General features: G+C 41.6%; 1 protein-coding gene across 2 annotated transcripts; it reads left to right on the plus strand.

Moving 5' to 3' along the window:
• The first annotated feature begins 620 nt into the window (after positions 1–620).
• On the plus strand, positions 621–17,936 carry phaf1 (phagosome assembly factor 1). 2 transcript variants are annotated; one of them, XM_086208512.1, is made up of 16 exons: positions 621–1,819; positions 1,919–2,001; positions 2,945–3,028; positions 3,291–3,334; positions 4,463–4,542; positions 4,707–4,801; positions 6,917–7,014; positions 7,371–7,483; positions 7,579–7,712; positions 7,917–8,000; positions 9,040–9,122; positions 9,286–9,329; positions 9,446–9,495; positions 10,077–10,135; positions 10,288–10,360; positions 11,997–17,936. In XM_086208512.1, the coding sequence occupies exons 1-16, from the start codon at positions 1,756–1,758 to the stop codon at positions 12,090–12,092; spliced, it is 1,284 nt and encodes a 427-aa protein (XP_086064638.1). In that variant the 5' UTR covers positions 621–1,755; the 3' UTR covers positions 12,093–17,936. The 2 variants fall into 2 exon arrangements, with proteins under 2 accessions (XP_086064638.1, XP_086064639.1); XM_086208513.1 differs by having other exon boundaries at positions 6,950–7,014.
• Positions 17,937–18,350: the final 414 nt, after the last annotated feature.

Here is an 18,350-nt window from a genome sequence, read left to right on the forward strand (position 1 = left end):
TCCTGGTGCAGATACCCACTGGTGTGTATGAAACATTTATCATAGATCATGAACAAATTAAAGTAGCATAACCAATAAATCACTCTTTTTCAAACCGAATAAATAAATTGGTGTCCAGGGAAATTTGATATGCCTTTTTTTTTGGATCCGAAATTCTTCAAAACAATCCAAAATGTTTCTGAGTAGGTGCACAGCCAGAAGAGCTGTTAGAGTTTCATCATTACGTCTACAAAACACACATCGAGTACCTAATTCTGTTTTCTATCTTTGATTCAAAGAGTTTAGAATGCATCTTTTCATTTACAAGACTCCTTTCTTTATGTGATTATCGAATATTTTCTTGGTAACCATCAAGACTATTCCCGCTTGATATTATCAAAGGAGCAATTTCACATGAAAGTACAGGATGGTGATGTGACATTATTCTCATTATGCTAAATCTAACCACCTTGTCTGAAGGCTTGCTGGTGAAGGAGCAGTCAGAATCGATATAAATGGTGTTTGGGTCTAAAGAATGTAAGATGCAGTCTTATCTCAGCCACCTCTTGCAGCATGGACCTGTTTGCTATGACGTCATTAAGCCAGCCAGTGCGCCTGCGTCGAACACAGGAAGTTGAATAATCAGCTGATCCAGCCTGGCTGTTGTTGATGCCTGAAGTTGCCGTTGTTTAGACACTGTGTTGCTCCTGTCTGCTTCAGACGCTGAAGACACATTAAACCCGAGGAAAGGAGACGTTGGACGTTTACCGGTCAACGGGCTGAGGGAGGGAAGCGTCTCCTCGCGAGGACTTTGAAGTTGCGCACGAGCGAGCAGAAGAGCTAAGTTAGCACCAAAAGCTTGAACCTTCGCTGGAAGGAAGAAAGAAAAGCAGCCAAGACAGTCGACCGCTTGACGTGCGTTCTTTGTTTATGTCGTGCCAGTCTACACCGCAGTGTTAATTGTCTTTGCCTTTAATTCAGGACATTTTTTTTTCAGCGTAGACGTTATTTGTATTTATACTTCATTCCCAATACTGTGCACCTAGCTCGTCGGCTAATGATTTGACGCTTTCGTAACGGACTGGTAGTTACATATTGCGACAGATAGTAGTGAAAGCAGACGGGTTTGGAGAAGTAATTGTCGTGGCTGTGTATATTTAACTTGTTACCAGACCAGAGTGTCGGTGGTTCTGTCACAATCCCAGAGCACAGCATTGCAGTCTTCATATTGACGCCTGGTGGAGACGTCTCTGGCTGCTGAACAAGTTTGGGCTCTGTGCTTGTTTATCGTTGACTTTGAATTGAGTAAATTCAAAGTAAATTCATCTTCTTTTATCTGTATCGATTTTAAAAACATGAAGGTGAACTGACAGCTGAGCTTTAGTGTTTTAACTGCGGTGTCAGGTTGCCTGAGTAAATGTAAAGTGTCGAGCTCTGAAGGCTTGCTCGTTAGATTGTTATTTATGCGTCTTAGTAAGCCTTAGGTGTAGGTATCATTTACTTATTTAATGCATTTTATTAATGAGAATTAATGTCATCAACATATCACATGTGAGAAAGAAACCACTCACTGCAGCCCACATATCGAGTATTTGTTTGATGTGCACGCTCATGAATTTGGTGACTTTAAAAGCATAAATCGTTCACCTCAGAGGTATGAAAAAATAGCCATCTGAAAGGTGTGTGAGGTCGAGTTGATTAGGGAGAGACAAGTAGAGAGGGTCCCTCGGAGGGTCCCATTGTGTCCTGAGGTGAGCTGCCCCCCACTACTTGCCAATGCTGGATCTGGAGGTGGTGCCTGAGAGATCACTAGGAAATGAGCTATGGGAATTCGCCTTAGGTACGTATCAAAGCTACTTTTACATATCAAGAAGAGGAGGAGGCTCGCATTAACTGTTGCTTCCACCGGGCTGCGTGTCTGCTTGTTGTTTCCTATCAGGGATGCCATTGGCCCAGGCCATCTCTATTCTCCAGAAACACTGCCGCATCATCAAAAACGTTCAGGTGCTATACAGTGAACAGGTGAGATGGTTAGATTGTTAGCAAAGTTGCTTTGCCCAAATCATCTTTTTTTGCAGCAGTTTAGTACATGCTGTTTCCCCCTGATGTAGCTGTAACTCAGGTCTGCAGTATTGTCCCACCTCTGATACATCATTATAAAACCCCCTCATGATAGATATTTGGAGTCTTGTGAAATTAGTATGTGGAATGTCACTGTGTTTTGTTTTTATTATTGTTGTATTTCGGATCCCAGTTAGTATTATTGCAGTAGACTGTTCCTCAGTTTCTGTTTGCAGTTGGTCAAACAAGCTAGACAATCTGAAGAAAGCACAGTCTCAAGGAGTGACAGACATTTTTTTTACTTGATGCAATGAAATTGTTTTCCAAATTCAAATACTTGTTTAATTGTGACATTTTTGTCTGATAAATTCATACTCGTTTATTTCAGCTGATAACTAACATGTGGTGTCATTATGAAAATGCCAACATTACACTGTTTAAGTGACAGCAATGTTTTGGAAATTATCTTTATGTGCTCTTTATTACCTCTCAAAAGTTAAATTACTATGTTTCTTCAAGACTGTGTGGGTGGGGTTTCTGATGATTGACAGGGTCTTGCAACATAAACCTACTTCCCTAGCTCACAGCGTTTCTCTCTTCAAACCAGTTAGCTCAGACGTGTGCCATAAACAACCAGGAATGACTAACATCAGCAAAACTTCTTGGAGAAGAGTAAATGAGGCTAATGACTAACTGGTAGCATGTTGACATGAATAATAACCACTTCAATTGTCCATCTTCCCGTCCATTCAAAAATGTCTGTTTTTGTTTGATACAAATTTTGTAAGTCAAGTTAAAAAAAAACCCAGCTGACTGTGTCTGAAGGAGTATCCTGATAGCTGTGCTTCAGGGCAGGTGCACTCATATCAGTGTTAATGAATTTGTTTGTTTATCCCCCGCACAGACGCCACTCAGCCATGACCTCATACTGAACCTGACTCAGGATGGGATTAAACTGCTGTTTGATGCCACAAATCAGAGACTCAAGGTGAAAACTGTTGATGTGATGGAGGTTTTAACTGATGAAGCAGAACAGAACCGTATCATGTGCACTCTGAGCTTAAAGCTGCAAGAAAGAGAGAGGCGTTCATTCTGTCCTCCGTTGTCTTCCAAAAGAGGAAAGGGTACTTCTGCCCAGGAAAGCAGAAGTCTTGGCGTGGCATGTTGATTTTAGATAGGATTTTAAAAAGTGGCTATTGTCTTTGTGCTATAATCAGGCTTAATCCCTGTTTTTGTCTCCCTTGTGACAGGTGATCGAAGTGTACGACCTGAGCAAAGTCAAGTTGAAATACTGGTGAGTAGTAACATGACAACCAACTCCACTGTAAAGTTGCCTGAGAATCAGTGGACAATTAAATCCATTTCTCTGCTGCTATCCAAAGAAAACAAACTAGGAGGTAATCAGAAAGCGAATGCCTCCACTAAGGCGAGACTAGAATCAGATCCAGATCAATTCCACAATTTTCTTTCATCTTGCAAAATACTGTATCATTAGAAGCTTTCCCTAATCTTTTGAGTGTTCCTGCTAAAAGACAAACCTACACTGGTGACCCCAGTAGTTCCTTGGCAGAGATGACCAAGCAGGGAAAACATGACGTCCTCGTCAGACCTAGTAATGTTAGTGCAGACCGGTTAGGTAACAGCTGATTTTGCCTTATGTGCACAACTATAATAGCCTTTGTATTTACTATATACACTGTCCATTATATAGAGGGGACCCACCGTCATGTGTAAACACCGGCCTAAGACTTACTAAACCAACATGACTATATGCACTTGTTAGTGATGTGTGTATATGTATATGTATATATGTATGTATGTGTGTGTGTGTATATATATATGTATATATATATTTATATATATATATATGCGTGTGTGTACTTGAGTTGTAACTTTGTGTAAATTTAAATAAAACAGTGGAGATAAAAGGCTGATCAATGCTGTACCTGCAAACTAATGCTTATTTTTCGTCATCCATTTATAGTTTAAACTGTAAATGGGCAAGAAAATATGAAAAAGGCTTGTTGTCTATCCCGAAGTTCAGTGTCCAAGATTCATTGTTCTTTCTTCTGTCCATCCAGCTGCCTAAAACTCTTCATTTTCTGTGATAATTAACAAGAAAGCAGCAAAATCCTGATAGTTAAGAGTATGGAAACAGCAAGTGTTTGATGTCTTTGCTTGGGAAAAAAAGCCCTAAATCGTCATTCTGTTATCCTAGTAGTTGCAGATTAATTTTCTTTCATTTAATTAATTGATTAATTGATGCAGCAAACAGTCTACGTGCCCTGGTGTGTATTTGTGTGTGCATGCGTGTGTCCATTTCACATTAACGTCTCAATGCTGCACAGTCCGTATGAAATGAACGTTGAGATTTAACTGTGCATGTGTGTGTGTCTGTGTGTATGTGCGTGTTGTATTTCAGTGGAGTCCATTTTAACTCTCAGGCCATTGCCCCCACAATAGAGCAAATAGACCAGTCATTTGGAGCTACGCACCCTGGAGGTACACACTCATTTGCTCTCACAAATATGTCACTCAAACACAAAAAATACAGACATTCTTCTACTTTGCATACAAGGAAGAACATGTTTATGCCCTTGCATGTTAAACTTAGATTTAATTTCACTTACTTTTTCTGAAGTCTCTTCCTCCCCCTCTCCATCCAGTTTACAACGCTGCAGAGCAGTTGTTCCATCTCAACTTTCGAGGACTGTCCTTCTCCTTCCAACTGGACTCTTGGAATGAAGCTCCAAAATACGAGGTGAGGGGATTTCACCTACTTGGCAGCCAGTTACAGAAGGGCTGAGTGACCATTGCTCTGCAGTCACTGGAAAAGAAGGCAGGCTTGTTATTTAAGTAATACACTAGCATGACCCTGAATTCTGTATATGTAGTTATGTGTCAATAATAAGAAAGAAGTGATCAATAATTAGTCATTTGTTTGCTTGATTTCAACAGAGGCCACCCTTAATTTCTAATAAGCAGTGGCTGGTTGATACCTGCAGTCATCGTGGGGTTACCATGTGACCCTTCTCACATTCCAAGACTTATTGTCAGGAACTATGATGCATCTGTTTGTTGGATTTTAAAATTGCCCAGATGTGAAATAACATTACAGTGTCATGCAAGTAGTAAAACAACTAGCTGCAGTGGCGAGTCAGAGGACTTGGCTTAGTTCAGGCAATTTAAGTTCACAATGAGACTCAAGGGTAAGTGGGGACCCTGCAGTTTATAATGTCGACCTTCATGACCAGGTGATGAAGCCAGAGTTTCACACAGTCTGCAGGATGCATGGTGATGCATCATTTCTGATTATAAAGAAATGCTCATCTGCCTCTGTTGTATGTTTGGCTTTAGGTGTGTAGCTCACCTCAGCTGAATTCATACTTCATTGTCAAATTTTTTGCAGTATATCAAATCTTCCTGCTTTGGTCATCACTCTGCAACACGGGTTTCCAAAGGGGGGTCAGGACCCCTGGGGATTACAAGACACAGATGGGGGGTGGGGTCTCAGAATCATTTCCAGAACTCAAAAGGGATGACAAATAATTAAAAAGGCTGTAATTCTTTCTTAGGATAAAAATGTCACCATAATTAATGTAGCAATAGATGTTGAATTTTGAAATCAGTTGAATTTGGTTACGATTTTGGATTAGGGGTCTCTCAGAATTTATTTTGGGGTGCACTGGGTTTAAAAGTTTGGGAGCCCCTGCTGTACCAGTACATCTTCGACGTGATTGAGACATTATCCTCTGTTTCTTTAATCTTCCTAAATTCGATTGATTTGATTGAATGGTTGTTTGCCATAGCTCGTGCTATCCTGTAGTTTGTAGTTGTTTATTGGTGCACTTGTGGTTATTTCTCCTGATTTTATGACAGAATTTCCAAATGGTACAACACAGTGTTTCACATTTGTCATGTGCAGAAGATGGGATGTTTGGATGCAGATTTCTATGTTAATTAGTGCTGCACAGTTAATTTAGATATCACCAATATTGCAAAATGGCCATAATATGGCTACATTCAAATCCTTGGAGCTGTAATTTTTCTAGTTAAACTAAGTAAAACTTAATGTAAAAATAAAAGTATGAATTGTGCATTGTGGAGCTACAAGGATGCCCATGTTCTCCAGGTGTGTGCAAACAAAATTCTCATTGTCTGTTTTGTATTGTTTTCAGTGACAATGACATGCAAAAGCTTTCATTCCCATGCAACCTAAATGTTGTCAAAATAATCATAATATGGTTGCTCTGCATGCACAAATGTTTTACCATCCACCTATGAAGCTGGCCTGGTAACAGAAGAAATCATCTTGTAAACTAAGATTTCTATCATCCAAACTAAATATTTGAGTCTTTTCTACCAGTGCTACTTTATTATTAGCACATGAGTATTTTCAACTAAAACTGCCATTCCATTTAACTTGCTGTCAGCACAGATCATGCAAGTCTAGAAACACGAAGTTGTTTAAAAAAAAACACACACACATCATTTTTGTATTGGCCATTGTAATGAGTAAATGTGTTTCTCAGGATTTCAAAACATGCAGCCAACTTGGTGTAAACACAAAGTACACAGCTGAACTTGTGAGTCACAAACTGGAGTGGAAGGATCCAAGTTGTAATCAAGTACAATGTGACCAATCAGTGGAAACGTTGTGAAATATTTAGGCCAGGCAGTCAGTGAGTTATGAGACTTCTTTGTGCGGTGTCATATTTTAGCCCATCTCTCTGCACTTGTGATGTGTGTGTGTGTGTGTGTGTGTGTGTGTGTGTGTGTGTGTGTGTGTGAGTGAGTGAGAGACATATTCATGATGTTTATGTGCACTCAGAAATGCTCCAGTCCTGCATCACTCCCAGTTGTTTTGCTTTGGCAGCCTAACTTTGCCATGGGTTTGGCCTCCCTGCAGATTCCACACGGTGCCATGGTCAAGAGGATGCACATCTACACTGGCAACAACCTGCAAGAAACAAGGTGACACACACACTTGACCTGCTCCAATTAATTACACTCACAGTGGTTCTTTCACGTTTTTGCTACAAGTTGTAACATGTGGGTGTATTAGACTATAAGAAAAAGAGTTAAAGGCAGGAGATGGTAACTCATTGCTGACTGAATTTTTTTTTCCATCAGTCCTTAGATACAGTTAAATCTTGATACTCCCACTTGACCAAAGAAAACTACATTACATAAGGCTTTTATTTCCATAGTTTAACACGCTGAACAAATATGTGAAGGAAAACCAACAAAACAACTAGAGAAACAAACAGAAGCCCAAAAGTTAGATGGGTCGGAAGCAAGGGATACACAGTCTTCTCTCTCGTTCTCAGAGCTCCGGTGATGCCATTGGCTTGTTTCCTTGGAAACATCTATGCAGAGTGTGTGGAAGTCTTGAGAGATCACGCAGGGCCTCTGGGACTTAAACTCCGCCTACTCACTGCTGGTAACATATGTCTGTGTGTCTGTGTGTGGGTTTCTGGAAGGATGAATGACAGACATGGAATAAACACTGGTCTTTTGTTTTGTGTGGCAACGCAGGTTGCGGTCCTGGTGCAATGACTGATGCTAAAGTCAGATCCCTAGAGAGAAGCATTTACTTTGGAGATTCCTGTCAGGACGTGCTGGGTGCGCTGGGTTCACCACATAAAGTCTTCTACAAGTCTGAGGACAAGGTAGGAGAAGTAGCAACCTACCCTCTGTTGTTCCTTCCTGGCATCCTAATATTTTGCTCTCATTACAACTGTTACCCTATTATCTCCTGACATACTATGTTCAACCTTGTCTTATTTTTATGAATGACAAAGAAACAGCCCCATGTAGCTGTTGAATGTTACTTAGATCAATGTGTTGTTCATAAACCCTCTGATTTCTTTTAGATGAAGATCCACTCTCCATCACCTCATAAGCAGGTTCCCTCAAAATGTAATGACTACTTCTTTAACTACTTCACAATCGGAGTGGTACGTAAACCTGTATACAATACTTCACTGATTGTGTGCGTACAGTTATATTCACTTTTTATTGAGTTTTATTTGCAGCCATAGTTGTCATACTTGTTCTGAGGAAGCAGACCCTCATTTGAACATGCATGGTAGAGTCACAGTTGGTCTTCCAACTCATTCCTGCTCATGAAGTTGAGAGAAAACGAAGGCAAACACAAATTTGTTGGAAAATGTGCTTGTTGTCCATCCTCTCCAGAACCAGAGGAGACAATGGATAACCTTCTCTCCTCTGTGCTGCAGTAGGGAGCTGAGACCCAGTGAGACCGGCTGAACACGGCTTAGCTTAGCATAGTGAATGGTAGTGGATGGGCTGTGTAGCAGTTGGCTGGTCCCTGTGGGTCTCAGCTCCCAAATACATGCACGCAGAGGAGAAAGGGGCCTCTATTATCTTATCTGGTTCTTGGGAGGGTGAAACATTAAGTGAATTAACCAAAAGTTTGCCTTTTCCTTTCAATTCTAAAACAATTGAGCTGTTAAGAGTTTTGAATTTAACTTAACAGCAGATGAACAATTTTATTTGTACCATATTATTTGAGTGAGGAAAAATCTTATGAAGCCTGTCTTATTCATGCAAATGTTGCATCGCCGCTCAGCATGAGTGTGTAGATCAGGTGCGTTGTTGGAAGGGAAGTGTGTGAATGTTACAGCTGTTAGTGCAGCCCAAAGTAGGCTTCAGGGAAGTATTCATTACCAGACTGCTGGATTCACTATGTCGTAATAGTTCAAGTAAAGATGATCAAAGTATCCTCTCTCAGTTGGTGTTTTTGGTGGATATGTCTGTGTCTGTCCTGCCATCTTGGCTTTCATGTAGCCTGTTTAACCAGTGACATTTTCAGGTCACTAATATTTGCTGTCATTCTTTCCCACTCCTGTTTGTGCAATGATGGGAAAAGTAGCCGTTGTTGGGACCGTCTGAACAAGAAACTGCAGCTCGTCTACAGCTGCTCTGATGCGTTATTTACACATCCACTTTGACTGTTTTCTTCCTCTCTTTCAGGATATCCTGTTTGACTCAACAACTCACCTGGTTAAGAAGTTTGTCCTCCATACTAACTACCCTGGGCATTACAATTTCAACATGTAAATAGCTTCTTTTTTCTTTGAGGCTTTAATCCATTTTTTTAATAACTCTGAATAATCTATATGTAATAATCCTGAACAAATACTATTGTATCGTGTTGCTGGAGCTCATTTTACTGAAGCATGTTTGTCACATTGGATCATTGTTCTCTCCTCATTGCAGATATCATCGATGTGACTTTAAGATTCCCCTCGTCATCAAAAAAGGTAAGTCACATGAAGAAAGATGCTTCCATGTCACCATAAATCTTTGGATTTATTTATTTTTTTTAAATCTCCTTCTCACCTAATGTTTGTCTTCCTGTTTGCGTCTTCACTGTCAGAGGGAGCTGATTCTCAGACAGAAGACTGCGTATTGACCACCTACAGCAAGGTCAGTCTGTACAAGCTGCTAGTTTTAGATCAGACCTTTCCTCACACAGGGGCGCTAGTGAGTTCAAAATTTGTATGGCAGTTAATGTGCACTCATCTAAGCGCTAAGCACCCATTCATACACACAGCAGAGGCTGCTACAAGGTGCTAACCTGCTAACACTCACACGCACACACATGTTCTTTTACTGATGGCAAGTGAGGGAATATATGAAATAGTGTGGAACAGGAAGTGGTGGTATCATTGGTATTTGTTTCCTGCTCAGTTGTTCAGTCACAGAAATGTAGTTTTCACTGATTTGGTTTGTCTTAAGCCACTGTACAATGCTTGATTGTTAGTAAAATGTTTCCTCAGTGTTTTCAGAACTGTTTCATTCTATTATTAAACTATGGGGTCATTATAAGACAGCAACAACAACGGAAGGAAACTTAGAGTATCCCAGAATTTGCTCGGAGCTGAAGGAGATAATGGTTGAAGCCATGTTGTTATTCCTCTCATTATTGTTGTAACCTTGACTCATTAAAATCAATATTGGCACTGGGTAACCAAACCGTATGTCTTCCATTTCCCTTTTGCTGTCAGTGGGATCAGATTCAGGAACTGCTGGGTCACCCGATGGAGAAACCTGTCGTGCTTCACAGGTAAATGTGCACCAATAACATGGAGATTTCAACTGTGTACCACACACACCTGAGAGCATTTTGGAATATAGTTATTGTCTTGTGTGTGTGTGTGTGTGTGTGTGTGTGTGTGTGTGTGTGTGTGTGTGTGTGTGTGTGTGTGTGTTCAACAGGTCCTCATCAGCCAATAACACCAACCCCTTTGGCTCCACCTTCTGCTTTGGACTGCAGAGGATGATCTTTGAGGTCAGACCATTTCCTGTCTCTATGGATTTAGCTGCTATTTGTTTGTAGCTATGTGTAAGAGAATGTTGGCCTCACCACACTGGTGGTCTGAAACAGGCTGAGATTGTACAGAGAAGGAGATTTTAACATCTTCAGTTATAATTTGATAAAATATAGTTTTATAAAATCTGAAATCAATCATCCATGACATGACACCCATGTAACTGACAGTGAAGAACAAAATAAAATGGGTCACAAACAAAGACTGGATCTAATGTCATTCTGAGTTGCAAGGACACTCTCTTAAATGATTCTGACTATTTTTAGGTACTTAGCTGATCCTGAAGGATGTTTAAGTTATCAGCTGCTCACATTCGCTCAGATGACAAAAATACAATAAAAGCCCAAACATAAAAGGATACGTCTAGTATAAATACACCAAATATAAAAAATAGCATGGCGAAAAGAGACCAAACGCGTGCATTCACACACACACACACACACACTTGCAATTACAATCTAAGTCTGTCAGTAGCAAAAACAAGCAAATTTATTACTTCACAATACGCACAATTCGATTAATCTGCAGCTGCTACATGGTGTCGCATTCTCGCTCATTAACGCACATTTATCTTAGGTAGGTCTACTAGTTCATGTATATATTCATGTGTGTGTGTACCGCAGACACATTGACTTCTTATACTTTTGACAGCTAACATCATCCATCATTTTAGTCAGATACAGGTATTCTATTGCATGCAGTGCCCCTAGTGGAGATAATGCAAATAGCATGTATTTTCTCCATAGGTCAAACACGGAAAACAACATGTTTTTTATGCTCTGACAGCTGTGGGGTCCAAAATTGAATTGTATTTTTATGCTTCACAGTACAAAAATATTGTATAGAAAGTGCATCAGAATTTTTTTGTTGGAGCTGAATTTGGAATTCCAACCCCTCCATCTCTTAAAATACATCATCTCGCCATATCTTATACCACAATCGTTAAAATAGCCAAAATGATCACAACAAATAAAAAATTGAGATGGCGTCAGATGTGCGGCATTGTCTTCACAGGGTCGACCAGGCAACGTAAAATATTGGCTCCATCTAAAAAAGCACAGTTCATGATATTTGGTAATAATCTGTACCACATCGATCCATGGAATACCAGGACCGTATTCTGACGGCTGTAACTGAATTCAGTTTTCACACGTCGCTGCTAACTTGTTCACTCGTTTGTTATCTGGCTTCTCTATCCTTGAGCAGGATACTGAGCCCCTAATTGCTGGTAGCTCCAGTGTGTGTGTGTGTGTGTGTGTGTGTGTGTGTGTGTGTGTGTGTGTGTGTGTGTGTGTGTGTGTGTGTGTGTGTGTGTGTGTGTGTGTGTGAGAGTGATTGAGACGACATTACGACTGGTGTCATAGATTGGTGTTTAGCTGAAATTGTTAACTGCTAAGTAGGTTAATGCACCCGCTATTATTCAGCTCAGGTCAGTTTTAACAACAAACATCCCTTTTACTGCAGCTGAGTCTCAGATGCAGGACTTCAGGTCATAGACAGACACTGAGACCACCTACGGGACCGAGGTGCTTCATTTTCTGAGCACACACACTCCAGTTAAACTCTACGTTCTTCTGCTCTTGTCTCCCTCTACAGGTGATGCAGAATAACCACATAGCATCAGTGACCCTCTACGGCGCTCCACGGACCACCAGTCAAGTCCGACCTGAGTCCAGTAGTAGCTTCCACTGAATACCGAACCAGAACCACATCCCATTTCGACCTGTCCTGAATCCAGTACCTCTACTGATCAAACTTGGAACCCAGAGCCAGATTCTCAACCTGCCCCAGAACTATACCAAACGAGCAGAAATCAGAGCAAATCAATCCATCCCTGCATTTCTCTTCTTCCCCTGGTGGGGCTGCAGAATTACTTCAAGGCAGACACACCCCAGCTATCCCAGGACTCTGCCCAAGATTTGATGACATGCTCTGAGATTTGGAAATGAAGCCAGTGAAATCATGTCTTGGTCGAGTGGGAATATCCAGAGAAGAAGTAGAGTAAGTTTGAGCTCAACTGTTCCATCCAGCCGCTGCATCTGCCCAGTTCACAGTTGGAGAGTGTGTCCAGACCTGCTTGGCTCCATAAGATTATGGTGGTGGTCCGCAGCAGTGGGCGTAATAGAACCTCCATTCAAAACTGCTTTGGTCTAAGTCTTGAGGCAAACTCTCGATTGACCCCCTGAATGCACATTAACTGACCAACACTGCCATCCAAACCAGTACCGCCTGTCTTCCTGCCACAGCTTCATAATAAGACCGGACTGGACACATTCAACCCACAAGAATAAACCCAACAGAGCCCAGTGAGAGCCAAACACATCGGACCCTGCAGTTGACTGTAATCACAAACAGACAAACTTGAGAGAGCCCAGTGAGAGCCAAACACACTCAGGGTTTGAAGACAGACCAGGCCCAGGATGGAAACCCGGAGGCTGGCCTGGCCTGATGGGAGCTCGTCCACTGTCCTCCTCTGCTCTAACCGCTGGTGGTTGAAAACACACACACACACACACACACACACACACACACACACACACTCACACCAATGAACTGATGATGACGAGTCTTGCTTTCTTACACACACACTCTCATACTGAGGAATATCTGCATGAGTGAGGCTGCTGGGTTTAGCACACTCCGTCCTTTCTCTGCTCAAACGGCTGGTGGCTGAAAATACACACACATGCACGCATGCTCACACACACAGAGCAGTGCACAGATGATGATGAGTCTGGCTTTCTTACACACACACGCACGCACTCACACATGCTCTCATACACTCACATTGAGGAATATCTGCATGAGTAAGGCTTCTGGGTTTAGTGTGCACACACACAGAGCATTTCAATTTTCAGCCTTTTTTCCAGTCGGCTTTCTTTTTCAGCCAAACATGGAGACGCACACGTACGCAAGCACACACACACACACACAGACACACACACACACACTCACACACACACACACACACACAAGAATTTGCATGAACTTGGCAGATGGAAACTTATTACAAGCACAAACTGGCAACCCATTCTGTTAGCTCGCTTGTATTTTCCTGCATGTGGTGAGGGACACAGACTTGGCACACAGCTTCTTTATTTCTATTTGTCTTCACTCACACTTCGACATTTTTGAATTTGTTTTTGTTCATTCGTTTAATCAGTGTTTACATTTGCACTAATACATCCCTCTTTACTTGATTGGCACAGTCCTAAAGATGTTGAGCAGTGGTGAAAATTTTAGGAGTGTGTGTGTTTGTGTGTGCGTTTGGACAGAGGAGAGTTTCTCCCATGGTGCACGGTGTCTTGTTCAACCCTCCCTCTCTTTCGCCTGTGCATTCGTCTCGACGTCTGATCGACGCATTGCAATTCATCCCCTATATTAGTCTGTTGAATTGCCAAATGCCTAAGCCAAAGACATTTCAGGATGATTTCATTTGATATGCTGACTTAACGCTGTTGTCTGAAGTTGTCCTGTGGAGTGTGTGTGTGTGTGTGTGTGTGTGAGTGTGTGAGAGAGTGAGTGAGTGAGTGGCCTGCCCACCTCTTTATTCCATCAGAGTCACTTTTGTGGGAAAGCCTCTAAATTCAGCTCCTGGTTTCTGTAATGACTAACTGTAGTTACAAAAGGCCCAACTCGTTGGTTCGTCTTTCATCTGAATGTGGTCGCAGTCATCGACGCAGTAACAACAGACAGTGTTGCCAGAGAGCTCTAATTCCCATCCTTTCCCTGTGGAACGGGAACATTTGACCCCATTCTGGAAATGGGAGTGATCATCCATCATTGTAAAATTTGACCACGTAAAAGAAGTGGACGTAGCTTCCCGGTCTGAACCGAGAGCTCAGTGTGCAAGTGCCTTAAACAGGCATTCTCTCAAATGGTCAGCAGGGGGCGACTCCACTAGTGGAACTGTAACAAAGTCAGATAAGATTGATTTTATGGTCTGAGTCGGGAGTCTTTAATGGAGCGTGATCATTTGGTTAAACAGACAGCTGAGTTGTGGGGTTCGTGATGGGAATCAAGAAGCGGACTCGGGAGAGAACAGCTATCGTTAACTCTGAGAATACAATCTGTTGGCCTCTGGCTTCATCATTTCCTGTGATTAATGCCAAGATGTTGTTGTTTTTTTTGTTCTTTCTTGCAAATCAATGATGTCATTATTGTGTCCCGCGGTACAGGAAAAGATGAGGAGCATTGTAATTTGTTTTTAGTCTCTCTCCTCCGACACAATAGAACAGACACCTGTGACGGCCCAGTCTTCCTTCCACATAGAAACCGATCAGGAACAAAGACCCGGACTGAAAAACTGGATCAATAATATCGATAGAATCGCACCAGTTCTCGTCTCTATTTAGGGTGTGGCTACCTTGTGATTGACAAGTTACTAAACGGCACTCCGTGTCAGCTCTACCCTCTTGTCAGAGATGTCAACAGCCAAAAAAAACTAAAGAAGGAGTCCACATTCCCATGAACGATGTCATGGTGGTTCCGTCCACTTCTTTTATCCATGCATGGGACACCAGTCTGCATCTCCATCCTAATATATAGATTTCAATTCTTTTTAATTCCAAGTTTTTCAATAAACTGTGTTTTATTGTCCTGCATTGAAGTGCCACATGTTTTGATTTTCGCTGCTGAATGAATGGGTGATTGTAGCCTGTGTGTGCGACAGCTGGTTGTGCTGGATGCTGTTAATACGTCTGGGTGCGTGCAGGTGGTTTATGAAAGCCCAGCGGCCGTGTTTCATTGAATGAGTAAGCATGTAAGCAGCACTGGGATCAGTCTTATTAACAGGAAGCTTCTTCTCAGTCAACACAAATCAACAGCAGGGAAACATCTCAATACAAGACAAATGTGTGTTTCTGGTCTCTTATTAGCGGCCGTTAGCGAAGGCTAAACTCTCTACATCACATGGAGGTCATTTACTAAAGATTTTTTTTCTGTGCAAAAAGTCAAGAAAAGCATTTCCACTCTGCTAATGCAAAGATGTCTCCTGCTGTGTTTGGATCTTATGGCGTCGGTGTGTATAGATGTTGTAAATAGAGTGCTCTGTTTATTCACACGATGGATCAGACGGCTCAGACACGAACCATCCAGGCGCCGGCAGAGCCTTCCTCCTCCATTCTGGTTAGGAAATGCTCAGCTGACTCATTCACACTCAGTAAAAGTTGTTTGTTTTGTTTTTTTTCTCTATTCCAGACCACTCAGTGTTGTTTTTTTGTATACGCAAGTTCGCAGATGTGTCTGTGTATGCTTCTGCAGGACGTTCGTGTCGGGAGAAACTATAATCCCTCGCTGTGTCTGGGCTGGAGACGGTTCTGTAGACTGGGCAGAATGGGATTTGGCAAGCTGCTCGATTTTACGCCATCTTGCTAATAAAAATATCTCTTGTTGCCAGACTTCCTCTTGACTGAGGGGATGGGGTTTGTGGAACTGTGAGAGGTGGATGATCTACGGCGTGATCTAAAGAAAAAGACTGAACTTTAACAAATGTAAAGATCTTACTGGGCCCTGGGTTAAGAGGGAGGCTGCGCAGGGACATCTGATGAACTGGCAGTGTTCCCTTCTGCTCTGGTTTTTCCACATCTTGGCTTGAATGGGGAAACAGATGTATTATAATTGTCATAAAGCTATATTCAAACTACTACAACTTGCTTTCATGCAAGTTAACATGATTTAAAAACAACAACTGCTGAACATTGTGCCTCATCTCCCACCGAGCCTGTGACCTCTGTCGATCTCTGTAAAAAAGGAACCTCCCTGTACATAGAACCTGAGAATGCATTTGAACTGCATCGATGTACAGTATGTAAGTGTGTCACTGAGCAGAGCAACAAGCTAACATAGCAGTCTCAGTCGTGTGTGTTCGTGCTGACAGGTTCATGGATGAGTTTTCAGGGTTTTTCTTACATGATTTTCTTGTATTTTTATTTGTTTTATGTGTAAATCAAAACCCCAGAAGGCTTGTCAGAATCGATTTGAGCCGATAGCTTCAAGCAATACTTCATACGAAAACTGTGTTTTGCCTTTCGAGTACTCACAAATATTTTTCTTGAGCTCACAAAGACATTTTTTTTCTGTCCTGCGTCACGTCTTTGTGACTCCAGAGTGTAGAAAGTGCTTGTTGCGTATATTCCAGCTTAAAGCGAACGACAACTGACGAGTAACAAAAAGACAACCGCAAAAAATGTCTGTTTGCAAACTATCAAGTTAAGTTAGTTTTATTCCGCGCCTTCTTTATCCAACCGTGTGCTCGGTAGTTGGCAATTAACTTGATTTGAGCTAAAAATGAACCCATTTTATCTTGGTGCTAATCAGACTGAGCACGAGTCAGTTGCCTTGCTGGCTGCACTCGGTGCTCCAATCATCAATCAGAGGTTTGGTTTTGTAGATTTATCAGATGCTACACTCGAGGGGTTTTTAAATTCAGGTTTTCGGACAGTTTTTCTGTTTTTAGCCACGAGTCTTCTTTATCTCCAAGCTAAGTATATCTGGCTGGCTTGTTGTTGTTTTTTTTCTGGATTCTGCAGTCACAATAAGTGATTCTAGGAGAAAAATCATAATTGTGAGCTCAAAATACTTCGTGGTGAGTAATGAAAAATAATATTTGGAGGGGGGGTGTTGAAGTGATTCTGCCACACTGGTTGTCAGGAAGACGCTGTCTGACAAAACTAGGATGTAAGCTGAGGGAGAATTTTAAATTAAAACCTGAAGGCTTCTTTGTTTCCCTTCACCCTCTGCTGGATCTGAATAAATTGACTCATTACCTAAAAGCTGAGCTGCGCTACATTGGAAGCAGATGTGCTAAAAGATGATGTGAGAAACAGCAACAGTAGAGCGGCCCGTGAGTGAAGGCAGTCATGATGAGGCTGGAGTGTTCAGTTATGTCAGGGAAAGGCGAGCTTCTCTTCTCCTCAGTTGACTCCGTGTGTTCTCGCAGATGTAAACAGTTGTGGTGTCCCACGCTGCAGTCGCGGCCGCGCTGTTGCTGGAACCGAGCAGAGAGCATGATGGGTAGTATCAGCCGAACTCAGGCGGATATATCACGTTGTTTCTAACTTTTTAGGCTTTTAATACAGTACGATTTTTCCTTGGTTTTTTTGTGTGTCTGATTTACTGGAAGAATGAGTGATTATGGACGGCTTCAACCGAGTGCAATGAAACTCTTGATATTAACGCTCTGTATTGTCTGTTCTGTTGCTCATTTCCTTTTCTCCCTTCAAAATACTCTTTTTTTTTTTGTGGATTTATGCATTTAAAGCCCATTTCTGGAAATGAGGCAGTTCTACTTAATTAAAACTTGTGAAATTCATCGAGATGTGGTGTTTTATATTTTGAATAATATAAACTTTATGTATCAAGAACTAGGATTTATTCAGCATGTCCACTGCAAGAGGCAATAACACCCTGCAGCGCGAAGAAGGTGGCGTTAGCTTCAGTGTTTAATGCTACTCAACCCCCCCCCCCCCCCCCCCCATCATTCATTTACATCCAAGATCATTTTCTGTGTGTGCAACCAGGTATGAGCAAAATAATAAACGTGGATGTGAAAAATGTTGGGAGGTTTTTTTTTTGTTTAATTTCTTAAGTTCCTTTAAACTTTATCCCAGCAGCGACGGGGCAAGAGAGCACGTCATCGTCTAATATTCTCGAAAATGTTTTTATTTGACGGATTTCAAGTTTCAGGGGTGACATTATTGCTTTTGTTAAAGAGTTTAACTGGCGTTCCTATTTTTATTTGGTTCCCAGAATGATTCTCTGAATCGTCCCTAAAATCTGAACACCCTGACAGCGATGTTACGTGAGCCTGTTCCTTCTTTGTCAAGTATTATTTGGGGGTTGTTTTCATAAAAGAACATTATATCATTTATTTCAACGTCACAAAAACCTCCAAAATGTAGCAGGCAAAATGTTCTACCTTTGTTTATTAAGAGATCACATTACAGGAAC

The sequence above is a fragment of the Aulostomus chinensis genome, chromosome 7, assembly GCF_037954235.1.
Source record: "Aulostomus chinensis isolate RoL2024-O1b breed Wild chromosome 7, RoL_Achi_v1.0, whole genome shotgun sequence".
Taxonomy (NCBI): Eukaryota; Metazoa; Chordata; class Actinopteri; order Syngnathiformes; family Aulostomidae; genus Aulostomus; species Aulostomus chinensis.

What these genes read in the sequence shown, in the direction of transcription:
- phaf1 (XM_086208512.1), top strand. Translation starts at nt 1,756, where the DNA reads ATGCTGGATCTGGAGGTGGTGCCTGAGAGATCACTAGGAAATGAGCTA. An exon ending in GCTATGGGAATTCGCCTTAG is followed by an intron (nt 1,820 to 1,918) that starts GTACGTATCAAA and finishes GTTTCCTATCAG; the next exon opens with GGATGCCATTGGCCCAGGCC. An exon ending in ACTACTTCACAATCGGAGTG is followed by an intron (nt 8,001 to 9,039) that starts GTACGTAAACCT and finishes CCTCTCTTTCAG; the next exon opens with GATATCCTGTTTGACTCAAC.